Here is a 13,173-nt window from a genome sequence, read left to right on the forward strand (position 1 = left end):
CTGTTGTCGGTGTTCAGGACAGCGTCTCTCGTGCGGTGCCTGTGGCGGCGTCCGCGAAGAGCCAACGACAGACGACACTGGACGTGTTCGTTTCGCATGTCATCGTTCCTACTGCACGTTCAGCTCAAGATGCATGGAACCAATGTTTTACCGGGGACCCGCATGTGGGCCTGTTTCAGCCCCTGCGATCGTTCAACAGGCAAATGATTCGGGCCGACCGCCGCAAGTACTCGGAGCGCTTGACATTGTCGCTGGCCTTCTCAAAGTATGTTAGTTTTGAGATGTTTGAGTGCAGGACACACTAGCTCGTATAGCAATACCTTGATCGAGGTGTGCAAGAGGAAGCGTGAGGGAAGATTGTAATGCCATGTTGTTGACTTTGTCTTTTGTTTCTGAGGTGGCCATAGCAGGGACGAGCAGGGATGACCAGGGACAACCGGGGACGACCAGGGACGGGGTATAATGAGACTCCAATTTCTCTCACATCATATTCCATTTATTCAACCAATCAGGATGCATCATTCAAACACTGTTCCAGCCAATCATAGCGTTGTCGGATTGAAATGTCGTGGGCGACGAAAAAGGTCTACATAACATATCAATGTATGCTATAAATTATAGCTCAAGATGACAATAATTGTTTGTCATCTTTCACGCTATATTTGAAGTTTTCGCCAAAATGCGTCATTAACGTGCTGCTTCGTGGCTCAGAAATCACCGATCAACTCAAGAACATGGTAGCTAGCATGTACAGCAGCATTGATACTATGTAATGAAGCGGCTTGGTCGGTCTTACGATGCTTATTGCGGTATATAATCACACCCAAAGTAAGCTACATTTCAGTTTTTTGGCATGTTTGAGGTCACTTCACGCATGCTAAATATGTGCAATCGCCACACATCACGTCTCGTTATATAGCCCGCAGCCATCTCTTCAGTTTTCACATTAAATATATCACGCCCAGACAAGCCGTTCCTGAGCAATTCAACGACAAAAGTCATGTACTTTCTCGATAGTTAACATTGTCATAAATTATGACAAACATTGATGTTCACTTATGTTAACTTGATGCTATATTTCGATGTTATCTTTTTAAATTATGACATCCTTATTTTATATTAAAAATACGTAACGGTATTCTCGTGGAATGCAGTGGATACTTTTATCAGTTGGTTTGATTTGTTATTGAAATCGAATTTCGAAGTCTATAGGCCAATCAGAGTTGAAAATTATGAATTTACTTCGATTCAAAATGTGGCTTAAAATCCGTCGTTGACTGTAGCCAAAACGAGTGAAAAGCACAATAATAGCTACTAGTATTAATAGCGAAGTCACTGTACAGTACTGATGAATATGATCAATATTCCGACCTCACTTCGTATTTGTATGCTCTAAATTTGGCCAATGAATCATCTCTATGACCTATTTCTACCTATCACATTGTAGTAGAAACTTAATTCGGGAACGGAGGAAGTTGTAATTATCTGACATGCGAGCGATAACTTTTATCGGGAACTATTAATACAGTAGTACAGTTTAGCCCTGATTGACGACGAGGTGAGAGTGGGTTATCGCTTTTGAGTTACACTCGTTGTACTTGTAGCAAGTAAGGTGTATGTTGTATAAAGCTACATAGGGTTATAAAGCTAGCGCTGCGGCCGCAGCGCTGCAGACCTCGACGACCCTTGACCGTGATCAGTGGTTGATACACATATCTCAACGACTAGTACTAGCATTGGCTAACGTTACTTTAGTTATTAATAGTGACATTAGATCTCGAAATGTAAGCTAACGTTAGTCAATTTACTTTTGCATGTCCACTGTGCATTGCGTTGCATTGCGAGAAGAGTCGGTGGAGTCTGCGATGATCATTCGTGTAGTACACAACATGGAAACCGAAATATACGTATAATAGCTTACAAAATGTTGTTTCTGCAATCTCCTACTAACGTTAACGTTATTAGGGGCTGGTCTGTGAAAAACCGTCCAAGCTTTAAGGCAGGGATGTTATCCGAACACTTCGTAACAGTAAGGTGATTCATGTAATTTCCGCCCAGTTGGCAGCCAATCACAATCATCAAACGAAGATGATTGGATAAAATTAGGTACTCTAAATAGTACCCGTATTATAATATCTGCATTTTTTAACAACTACCGGTAGGCGCAGCTTCGAATTTTCTGAGAATTGCGACATGCATGTAGTGAAAGGGGAGGGTGCTTCATGGTGTCGATGCCAAGGACCTGAGGAAACCTGGGACTGAACCAGCGACCATCGGTGTGTTCTTGTCCTTTTTAGATCAGGTGTAAAGTGATCTATAAGTAGACGCGCTCCTAAGTGAGCCAAAAGAACTGGTCAATCTGGACATGAGATTGTACCGGTACTACGAGAATGAGTACTCTCGACTCATGTACTGACCCAGCGAAAGAAATGTCGTAACTATTAATAATTGTACTACCGGTAGTGTGCAAAAGAGAGGAGTTGCATAAATCACCTCCCTATAATTACATTCTGTAACGAAACGTGATCCTATTTTTAATCACTGTTTGGAATACATGTTCCGGTATCTAAAACACTGGGGTGGATGTAACAAACACCCAGGTTTATGGTGTGAATATGTAGCCAAAACGAGTGAAAAGCACAATAATAGCTACTACGTAGTATTAATAGCGAAGTCACTGTACAGTACTGATGGATATGATCAATATTCCGACCTCACTTCGTATTTGTATGCTCTAAATTTGGCCAATGAATCGTCTCTATGACCTATTTCTACCTATCATATTGTAGTAGAAACTTATCCTACACCATTTTGACCAATCAAAGTCCGTTAAGGGTAGGGCTAGTACAATTCTGTGATTGATCATATTCATCGATAGTACTGGCATACGGTTCAACTTGGCAGTAACGTATAGTACTGAACTTGTATCGGTATATTCTTGCCAGAAGTTGTAAATTCTTGCCAGAAGTAGGATATTCTTGAGAGAAGTTATAGACTCTAAAAGGTGTGTACTAACGTTACAAGTATTTTCTATTTATCTTTTCGTGGTACTATGGTAGTAGTACCAGATCCTTTAGATTCGCTTCAGGCTACAGAGCACGGATGTGAGACAGGTTTGGAATGATGGAGCCTTGGCTTTCATTCCAGGTTTTACCTTGAAGTGTACTCTACTGACTTGACTGACTTGACTGTGAGTATGTACCACACTAGTACGAGTATTGATATATCCAAAGCTGGTAAAGAGCACTCATTCTTATTATTATAAAGTAATACTGTAACGTTAGCTGGAACATGGCTGTGTGTGTGAGTGAGACACATCAATCGCATGCACATTACGGTACTTGTATTGGTGTTGTGGCGATGTTGTTGGCATGCGCTGATTGGTGAGAAATATGTCCCAAGGGTTGACCATTGGGAGTTTTCCCTGAGTGTACTGACTGATTCCACCAGTCATTTTCCCTTTGGCAGCATTAAATTCCACCACGAGTAGGAAATTCCCCACAATCCACGGCGGCCCCCAGTTCCAATCCAGCTCAGATGGACCGGTACTCGATAAAACAATTTGCGTACTAATGAATGTTGGTGTACCACACTACAAAGCACCACACATGGTTACCGTCTAGTATAATTCGAGTCGGACGGCCATATCATGTATTCCGTATAAACAGACCTAAGACACAAGACACTTCATTCTTGTTTTCGCTCCGGACATACCAAAAATTAGTACTATTAATAGTATGTATTGTTAATAATGGATGCTTGTGTTCACCCTCATATACATCATGTGTACCAATTGTTACTGTTAAAGAACTTGTATTCCTGTTATATTAATATTGCGATGTATACAAACATAACATACTACTTAACTCTGTACTACTAGTAGTACACAAAGGTAAGGTCAATGGTCCAATGAAAGCTGCATCCTACAGTTATCATCGAGATATGGGATGAATGATTCTTCAATCGCGCGATTATTTATCAGGACGACAAGACTTCATACCCACAAGTTCTCCTCCTCTACTGATTGCTACACATGCTTGTAGTTTTATTGTACAGTACTCGATCCAGGTTATAGGTCTAGTTGGAAGAAATCCAAGAAGTATACTTACTAGGACTGACTTGGTATACTCATTCATCGTACGGTAGTTTGGAAACATCGAGCTGAGCAAAGTTTGATACTACTGTACTCTGTCGAACAAGAATGGTCACATTTACTTTTTGGCCATAAATGTCCCTCTTTTGACTGATTAAATTGATTTAAGTATGAGCATGTCTCACCAGATGGATAATATAATTAAGATACATCGGAGCCTCACCTCCACATAATTGTTCTCACAAATACGCTGTTTGCGGTTCTGAGACGAGTGAAACCAGTACTAGTAGTAGCTATCATTCACTTAGACGCGACACAAGTTTCCCCATTCAAATTCGTTTGACCTCAGGATATACAGCTCCACACATTGAATGGTCTAATTTCCCTTGAGAATGAGATTCCACCGCCTATACGAGGTGTGTAGGGTGCTCAGCTGCTGTCATTGTAAACACGAAGTCAATAGCAACATGAATGCACGGTTTTAACGATGTTAACGTGGATTTTGCGAGGCTAGCGGGTGTTTCTAAAATCTATGATAACAAAGTTTGTCACCCCATATTGTTTGAACGATATCGATATTTTCAGTTAAACAGTCTGCCAGTAGAAATGTGAATCAAAATCAACGATTTGCACCAATCAGAATCGTACATTTATGAAATGAAATTTTGATTTTTTCATACGTCTAGGACTTGAACCAAATACAATATGACAATTCTTGTTGGACAGAGTAGTAAAACAGTTAGACGCCATCCTCAAAAACTAATGTCATCACTTCATGCTACTACTGCATATGTTACAGTAGTGCGTGTACTGCGCATTCTAAGTTAAAGTCGTTTCATAATGGCATGTTCAATACTCGAAGTTCTACCGTTACTGTATCAATCTACCCCTACACTCTACTGCTCGCAGTCAAGAGGTATACTATATAGTATATTAAATGTGACAAGTCATTTTTGCACGAGAGATTTTCTGTATGAATCTATACTCGCACAAATATATAATTTGATGGAGGTGTCCGACTCATCCAAATGTCCGATTCGAATTAAACTAGACGGTACAATAAAAGGTATGTTTGGTCAGCAATTTCACTTCTTCCACGTGGAATTAGAATTACCTTATCTAGTACATCTGATCTTTTGGTGACCTCACATATATATATCATCGCCATGGTGCTGGAGCATCGCGCGCGGAATCTGCCGCGGCTTCTTGGGACCATCTTGCTCGTCTTCGCCGTCCAGTTCATCGTGCTTTCATGGTACTTTGGCGTCAAGTTCGAAGACATGCACGGGCAGATCTTCCACATGACGATGGAACGCGGCGTCGACACTGAGGGCGACGACGACACCTCCATGAGCCCCAACACCGCACCCAACGGGCACACAGAATCGTCCTTCCGACGAGCCATCGTCGTCTACTTTCCCCACGACAAGCAAGCCGAGCTTCTCCCGGCATTCCTCGGGCTGCGCGCGAGTTGGTTGGATATGTTGGACCACGAACCGTCGAAATGGCGGACGGACCTCGTCGTGTACACATCCGCGCCTGCCGCCCACCCCAACACCCCTGCATCTCCTCTGCTGTCTGTCTTGGACACGTTCGGGTGCACCACAACGCGTCGACGGTCCAACGACGAGCCGAATCGGTGCGTGGTCGTCCCGTCGTACGTTCCCATCGCCCCGAGCACTCCATCCGCCCGCTTGGTCGATTCTATCCACGTTGCCGCCATGCCGCGCATGAACGCGTACCAATGGATCCTGCGCACGGACATGCATGCGTTCGTCACGCGTGCGTTTGCCACGTGGAAGCCGTCGGCGATGGCCGTGAGTCGCGGATTGTACCCGTCCGGGTCCGAGGCCGTGTTGGCGCGCCTGGTCCATCGACCCGCCCCTCCGCACGTCGGCGCGACGTGGTATGGCCCGACCAAGCTGATTCAAGCCTGCGCTGCGCAAGCCGTCCACGTCATGACGTCCTCCGTCGTCCAACATGCAGACCTGACGCCGCATCTCGACGACTCGGGGCGTATTCTTCGGCTGTTTGGCGCGCACTTCGCCCTGGCCAACTGCACCGTCGGGTTCACCGTCGACGTGCGCGACGACATGCTCGACGTACCTTCCACCTCTGGCGACTCGACAGCCGACCATGCCCATGTGGTCGTCCCTGCCGACGAAGCGGCCGCCTTGTACGCGGCAGCCCCCGACACGAGTATGTCATGGCAGAAGAAGGATGTTGTCCATGACTATGTCCAGTACATGGCTGTACAAGGACGCCACGCACTTGCAAATGTATCGGTGGACTTGACCTCAACACCAGTAACTGCTGCCCTGGCCACTACTACTACGACTACTACTTCAACAACTCCCACTACGGTTCCAACGACGACTAGTACTAGTACGACGACGACAACTAGTACTACTACTAGTAGTACTACTAGTACTAGTCCCCCCCCGCCATGGTTTGTCCGGGCCGCGGTGGTATTTATCCCAACGGGGGGCGAAGGCGCGCGGTTCGTCCAGCAACTTCGCTGGTTTCGTCGCAGCTGGCAGCACATGGCACTGACCGAGCCCATGACGTGGCGGACGGACATCGTCGTATACGTGAGCGGTCCCGTGCCGGAGCTGGCGGCGCTGAATTGCTCTGCTGCGAACGTGCGGACGTCGCGCGAGTCGGCCAATGCTTGTGTGGTCATTCCGACCTACACTCGGCTCAAAACCGACGCATTTGACTATGCGTTTGGGGACTCGATCAACGTTTTGGCCGTGACCGACATTCCTGAAATGGCGCACTATGATTGGCTGCTGCGCACTGACCTCGATACGTTCTTGACGCCAGCGTTTTCAACGTGGCAACCTCTGAAGATGACAGTGGGTATGGGGGGGTATTCGTTTTCAGAGACCAACGCGGCTAGACTCGCGCGGATCAGCGGCGACTTGGGGCTCCACGATAGCCACCTCAACAACATTGGCTCGACCTGGTACGGCCCCGCCGACCTCGTGCGCACGTGCGCGCAGCTGGCGGTGACCACGATGCAATACCTGCATGAGCATGAGTTTACAGCTCAAGAGAAGAGCGACGAATATGGGATCCAAGGCTGGCCCGAGTGGCATCACGGCGTGCTGACGTTGTACGCAGGGCACATTGCAATCAACCACTGCACCAAAGATGCGGGGGTTGTCAAAGACGATGTGAACTTGGATTATGCGACAACGTCCACCGACGCAGTGGCACAACATGCGCACCTGCACACGTGGCAGAACGACCGGCGGTTCTCCAAGTTTGTGTTTATGAGTGGCGGGTACTCGTCTGAAAACAAGAGCGCGCTCGACATTGCGACCGTCGCCGATTATGCCATGTATATGGCGCTGGATTCGCAGGAAACCGCGCCGCCACCGCCCATGATGGCCACTTCCTCGACAGTGGACGCCGATGATTCATTTGTCCGGGCGGCCGTGGTGTTTATTCCACGTAAGACTCGGGAAGATGTGTTTGTCAAGCAGTTTCGCTGGCTGCGACGGAGTTGGCTCGAGATGCAAAAGTCGGAACCGGCACTGTATCGCACAGATCTCGTCGTTGTTTCGGATGGGATCATCAAAGACCTACGCGCGTTTGGATGCACGACCAAGCCGCGAGCGTCGCGAGAATCGCCCAATGCATGTGTACTGGTTCAAGACTACAAGCTGCTCTATTCCAAGGAAGATTTCGACTATCGATTTGGCGACAGCATCAACATCGTCGCACATTCAACGCCTGTGCTAGACCAATACGATTGGCTGCTGCGCACCGACATTGACGTGTTCCTCACGCCGACGTTCGCGACGTGGCGCCCAGCCAAGATGGTTGTCGGCGGCGGCGGGTACCAGACCCCCACCAATATCCACAGGTTGGATCGCATTGCCAGCGACTTGAACCTCCATGTAGCCGGCATGCATTCAGTCGGGTCGACCTGGTTTGGCCCTACACGCCTCATCCAAGCCTGCGCCAACTTGACTGTGTACATGATGAAGTACCTCCACGAGCACGAGTTTACAGCTCAAGAAAAAAGCCCAGCATATGGCACGAAAGGCTGGCCAGAGTGGCACTATGGCGTGCTAACGCTGTACGCTGGCCACGTGGCAATCAACCATTGTACATTTGAGTCGCTAGCCGAGAAGGATGACAACATGCTCGACTTCCCCACAGCCTCGAACGAGCCAGTCACTACCCATGCGCACCTTCATACATGGCAGAATCGAGGACGATTCTCCAAGTTTGCATTCGAAGATGGCGAGTACGCGGCGGAAGATATCGACAAGCTCGACGTGACCAAAGTGAGCGATTATGCCATGTACATGGCACTGGATTCGCAGGAAACCCCCGAGCCGACACTCGTGCCAGTCAGCTACGCGCCAGATTCACAGCAAGGCCAAGTGTTTGTTCGAGCGATCGTCGTGTGCATAACGTCGTCGCATAGCGAAGCTGCCATTAGCCACTTTCGATCGCTCCATCAGAGCTGGAAATACATGCTCAAGTCTGAACCAACGCTGTGGCGCACGGATCTGGTCGTTGTCACAGATGGCCCAGCACTGCCCGAGCTCCACGCACTTGGGTGTACGGGAATGTATCGCACGACCAACGAGTACAAGAGCTTTTGCGTTCAAGTGTCGTCGTCGTCGTCATCCCATGTGACACGCGACGACGATGTGGCAAGCGGAACGTCGTCGCAGATGGCCCACGCCATGCATTTGATTCAACTCGACCTGACCGAACTGCACTCGTACATGTGGCTGCTACGCACGGATGTGTCGTCGTTCGTCACTCCTGGCTTTTCCACGTGGCGCCCCCCCACGCCAGTATACGGCCCTGCACCAGACAACGCCGAACCGAGTAGCGTCCACGATGTCACAGGTATCGCGACCGAGTTGGCTCTGGACATGACGTCTCCTCTTGGGCCGTTGACGAATGTCGGATCGACGTGGTACGGGCCTTCCAAATGGATCGTCCAGTGCGCCAAAGCAGCCCTGGCCGTGCTGCTCCACTTGCACAACAACCAGACATCTCTTTTGATATACAATTCGTCTGGGGCAAGTGTCGCGATGGCCGTGGCCATGAGCCACTGCACCAACAATGACACCGCCCCTGCGTTGCTCAACAATGACATGCTGGACGTACCCACGACGTCGGCGGCGTCGCCCCATGAGCCTGCCCATTTGAAAGCAGTCATGATCGAAAACGATGTCACCTATTTCAGCGGGTGGGCATTTGCGGCTGGGGCGTACGCTGACGTCCAGCTCGAGTCTTTGCATGCCGACGACACGGCCCACGATTATGCGATGGCGATGGCCCTCAAAGCTCACGGCGGACTCACCCCCACGTCGCAGCCGCCCTCGTTGACGACGAACCTTGACGAGATTCGAAGTGAAAAAACTGACCAAGTGTTGCCACGACTTCGCTCGTCCGCCAGTCTTGGATGAGATTCCACCAACACGTCCATAGTAGTTTGATAAAACCTTAACACTTGAGGTACACCCAGTTTTATAGCCTGTAAAAAGCAAACCCCATAGTCGTATACCGTGGGGGCAACGTTGGAAAACGTTGTGGTATGATAGGACCGAATGGTCTTATGTTGCGTGCTGGAGAGGTATAATACTGTAACAAGGACAACCTTGGCTTATACTAGTTGGAATCTTGGCTGCTTCGTAGAATATAACTGTAAAACAGCAAGCACTCTGTCGCATTGGATGGGCAAAGATTAGCTTGTTGGGTCGTGCAAACATATATGGATATGGTTGGTTGCCGATGTTACATTACGGGGGCCGCTAGCTACCAGTAGACGCTGAGAAACCAACCCCCACAAGGTTGAATGAGTTGTACAATGCAAGGGGGGACATCATGGGACTTAGTTCTGTTCGGATATCTGCCTCCCAAACAAGAGCATATGCAAGCCCCCCCTACCCCTTCAACAACTACCCTCTGACTCTCATGGGCATCCATCCCGTAGCCACAAGAATACAGTGCCAAGTCGACGATACTTTATTTGATATATATGCATGTACAAGAGGGGGCTACTGGGGGGCGATGCTATTGAAATTCTGGGGCGGGGGGCCTGCCATGTGCCACTTGGACGCGGGGTTGATCTCTTGCTGGGCTTGCCGCCCAGTCTGGCTGATCTGAACCATCTTGGCTGTGCTTTTGGCCTTGCGCAGCGTTTCCTTGCGCTTGCGCATCTTGTACGCGCGGACGTACCAGACAGCGCCGAACACGAGCACAGCCGCGACCAGCCCGATCGTGATAGCCTGGGGAAACGTGCACTGGCACACGGACGCGGTCGTGTCGTAGCTGCACGCGAACGCCCCTGAGCACGAGCACATGGTGCCGGTGCATGCGACGACGTCGGCGTCGACGCCCCCAAGCACCACGAGGACCAACAAAACCAGCCAAGACGACCCGTTCCACAACGAACGCGCTGGTGGTGTCGGCATCGACGTTAGGTGGTCACGACTACCAGCTTGAAGCCGTTGCTCGGTTGTATTTATAGCCCAAGGCCAACTACTTAGTATGTGTTGGGTGTCTCCATCATACAACACTGTACTACTGTACTGCTGCCACGGTGGTTACACGAGATACACACCAATGAAAAACTACCTACTACTAGTACATGATACTATTACAGTAAGTAGTGCCATTCATTTTCCATTTGCTTGTGAACGACAGTAGTGGATAACGTTAGAACTGCGATCGATCGCGGTTCCAACAGCTTTTTGGTATGTACTACACTCACTCGACCGTAAATACAGTCTTGAGCTCACCAATAGATCTGACTACCTAGTTAGATCCACCACGACAGCATGCCGCTCCACCGCAGCAACATGATAACACCGACGGAGACCAACGTTCGCGTATCCAACCCCCACGTCACCAGTCCCTAAAGCCATCATACATTAATTAGGTCATGATGAGATATTCACACAATAAAACGACTGTCTTAGCAATACATAGATCCAAGGTAGCCCAGTTTTATTGTACATGTGCAATCGTACCTGTAGAATAGTCTCCGTAACGAGGTCGTATTCCTTGGTGACTACTTCAGACTTCCACTGGCCGTGGTCCCACGTTAGTTTGCTGCACACAGATAACAATCAGGCCACAAACAGAAGACATGATCATCGTCATAACGCACGCATAATTTTGGCCATAATGCGCCGATGCCGACCGGATGCACACAGATTCTTGCCCCCATAAACAGGCTAGAGGCTGCAGCCACTGTGTAATGGCGTAGAAGAAGACGAGGAGCCTCCGATCCTCCATGGCCGTCGAGTGCTGAGTGATTCCACTCGCGATGAGCTGCGGCACACACTTGGCGGACGCGTCGCACACTGTCGCACGTTGAGCCATATGCAAGTCACCGGCGACTAAAAGCAAGGTCTTGGCGGGGAGTTGGCTCCATATGGCTTGCACCGTCGACGTAAAGTATGCGTGGCCTAGGAAATACCAACTCACAATTAGCATCACCAACACAAACGCGCTTTCTATTTTGTAGTTGAAAACTCAAATAGAAACATAATCAACCAATCTATTTCAGCATATCAGTAGCTAGCTAGACAATGTACACTGAAATGGAAGACGACGATCGTACCAGGATACAATTCGCCATCGACAAAGTGAGCAATGGCGGCGCTCATGGCTGTGTGAAAGAACAGCGGGACGGACGTAAACAGCACTCGCATCGATGCATTCTCGGCCCACGTTGAGTTTAGAAACGAAAGCTGGGACGAACTCACCAGTTGGTTGGTGGACAACTACAGTACAACATAAGGCAAAGTTTGCCATATAAAACACAACAGCCACCACCACCTCTGTCAACTAAACAGCAAAATGAATAAGCTACAGTGTAGTAGTAGTAGTACTAGTAGTAGTATTGAAGAAGACTAGACCAACAGTAGTACTAGTAGTAGTATTGAAGAAGACTAGACCAACGTACGGTGAGGCCGCGTTCGAACCTCGTGTCGGCAAACACGAGCTGCAATTGGTGGTCGCCCAGTGTCACGTGGTGGTACACTGTACGGTACAGTTCTTCCTTTGGCCCAGATTGACATGGTGGCACGTTGGTCCAGTCACTCAGCAGTTGATATTGGTACTCAAAGTACGCCTGGAGCCCAGCCCGCATCATCACATGATGCGAGTACCACGTGTCGCCACTCCAGTTGCTCACGATGTCGTGGTCGTCCACTTGCATGTAATGCGCGCCATGGCGAAGTACGCGCTGAGCCAGCGGCCGGCCAAAAGCGCGGCGGTACAGACCTCGGTACGCATGCAATGTGGCGTCGAAGTTGGCCGCCCGCCGAAACGACACCTCGAGGCTGTCGGCGTAGATTTGGTCCCCGGTGTGCACCGTGCCATAGTACGCGGGGTCCCGCACCTCCTACAAGAGCAATAAGTCTCAAGCAATTTCTCTAGAATAAGCGGCTAACCTCAGCCAAGGTGGCCCAGTGCGAGTCGTCGGCGTCGTCCAGAAATCGATCGCATGACAACGCCAGCACCACCAGCTTGTCGTTGGAAATGTCGAGCGGCGGCGTGCGGAAGCGAGCGACGGCGACGTACGTGGGGGATGGAGACGTCCCCACTTGGACGTGCACAAAGTACGTCGAGTTGGGAACGAGCGTATCAAAGGCGGCGGCATACGGGAACGATTGATACTGCAGATGCGTGAGCGTTTTGACCACGACGTCGTTGGTACGCGGACCCTTGTGCAGGATCAAGGACAGTGTGATGGACGACTCGTCATTCACGAGGGGTTCGTAGATGACGCGGGCGGTGGTGGCCGTGACCGTGCCGACGATCACCATCACGTCCATTTGATTCCTCTGCTTCTCCGATGCCGTTGGCTCGGCAAAGGACAAAGCCTCTAGATCGCCAAAGTCAATGGGTGGAGTTTGCGCATCTACTGCTTGGCTAGAGGTGCCATGTGCCAACAGCGCTATGGCGGCGATCACCAAGAAGAGCTGCCGCCAACCCATTTCAAATGCTGGATGTTTGAAATCACATGGAAAAGTTTCGGGTTTTTGCCCAAATTGCCAAATCAATATTTAGAAAACATAAGTAGATTGAAG

The 13,173-nt window shown here is 49.3% G+C and overlaps 3 protein-coding genes across 3 annotated transcripts; 2 read left to right on the top strand and 1 right to left on the bottom strand.

Moving 5' to 3' along the window:
- The first annotated feature begins 5,255 nt into the window (after nt 1-5,255).
- Nucleotides 5,256-9,611, top strand: H257_16625 (hypothetical protein). The gene has a single exon (XM_009845127.1). It carries the CDS (start codon nt 5,260-5,262, stop codon nt 9,535-9,537), a length of 4,278 nt encoding a protein of 1,425 aa, XP_009843429.1. The 5' UTR covers nt 5,256-5,259; the 3' UTR covers nt 9,538-9,611.
- A 464-nt stretch (nt 9,612-10,075) lies between these two features.
- H257_16626 (hypothetical protein) lies at nt 10,076-10,637 on the top strand. Its single transcript, XM_009845128.1, has one exon. The coding sequence runs from the start codon at nt 10,114-10,116 to the stop codon at nt 10,420-10,422; it is 309 nt and encodes a 102-aa protein (XP_009843430.1). The 5' UTR covers nt 10,076-10,113; the 3' UTR covers nt 10,423-10,637.
- Nucleotides 10,638-10,728: 91 nt separating this feature from the next.
- Nucleotides 10,729-13,099, bottom strand: H257_16627 (hypothetical protein). The gene is made up of 6 exons (XM_009845129.1): nt 12,535-13,099; nt 12,045-12,485; nt 11,700-11,862; nt 11,244-11,544; nt 11,104-11,185; nt 10,729-10,988 (listed from the first exon to the last, which is right to left on the bottom strand). Exons 1-6 carry the CDS (start codon nt 13,078-13,080, stop codon nt 10,893-10,895), a joined length of 1,629 nt encoding a protein of 542 aa, XP_009843431.1. The 5' UTR covers nt 13,081-13,099; the 3' UTR covers nt 10,729-10,892.
- Between the last annotated feature and the right edge of the window lie 74 nt (nt 13,100-13,173).

The sequence above is a fragment of the Aphanomyces astaci genome (genome assembly GCF_000520075.1).
Source record: "Aphanomyces astaci strain APO3 unplaced genomic scaffold supercont1.89, whole genome shotgun sequence".
NCBI lineage: Eukaryota > Oomycota > Saprolegniomycetes > Saprolegniales > Verrucalvaceae > Aphanomyces > Aphanomyces astaci.

Coding starts and splice junctions, on each gene's coding strand:
- H257_16625 (XM_009845127.1), top strand. CDS start 5,260: ATGGTGCTGGAGCATCGCGCGCGGAATCTGCCGCGGCTTCTTGGGACC.
- H257_16626 (XM_009845128.1), top strand. CDS start 10,114: ATGTACAAGAGGGGGCTACTGGGGGGCGATGCTATTGAAATTCTGGGG.
- H257_16627 (XM_009845129.1), bottom strand. CDS start 13,080: ATGGGTTGGCGGCAGCTCTTCTTGGTGATCGCCGCCATAGCGCTGTTG. Junction 11,545..11,699: donor CGATGGCGAATTGTATCCTG/GTACGATCGTCG, acceptor GGTATTTCCTAG/GCCACGCATACTTTACGTCG. Junction 10,989..11,103: donor TTACGGAGACTATTCTACAG/GTACGATTGCAC, acceptor TGATGGCTTTAG/GGACTGGTGACGTGGGGGTT.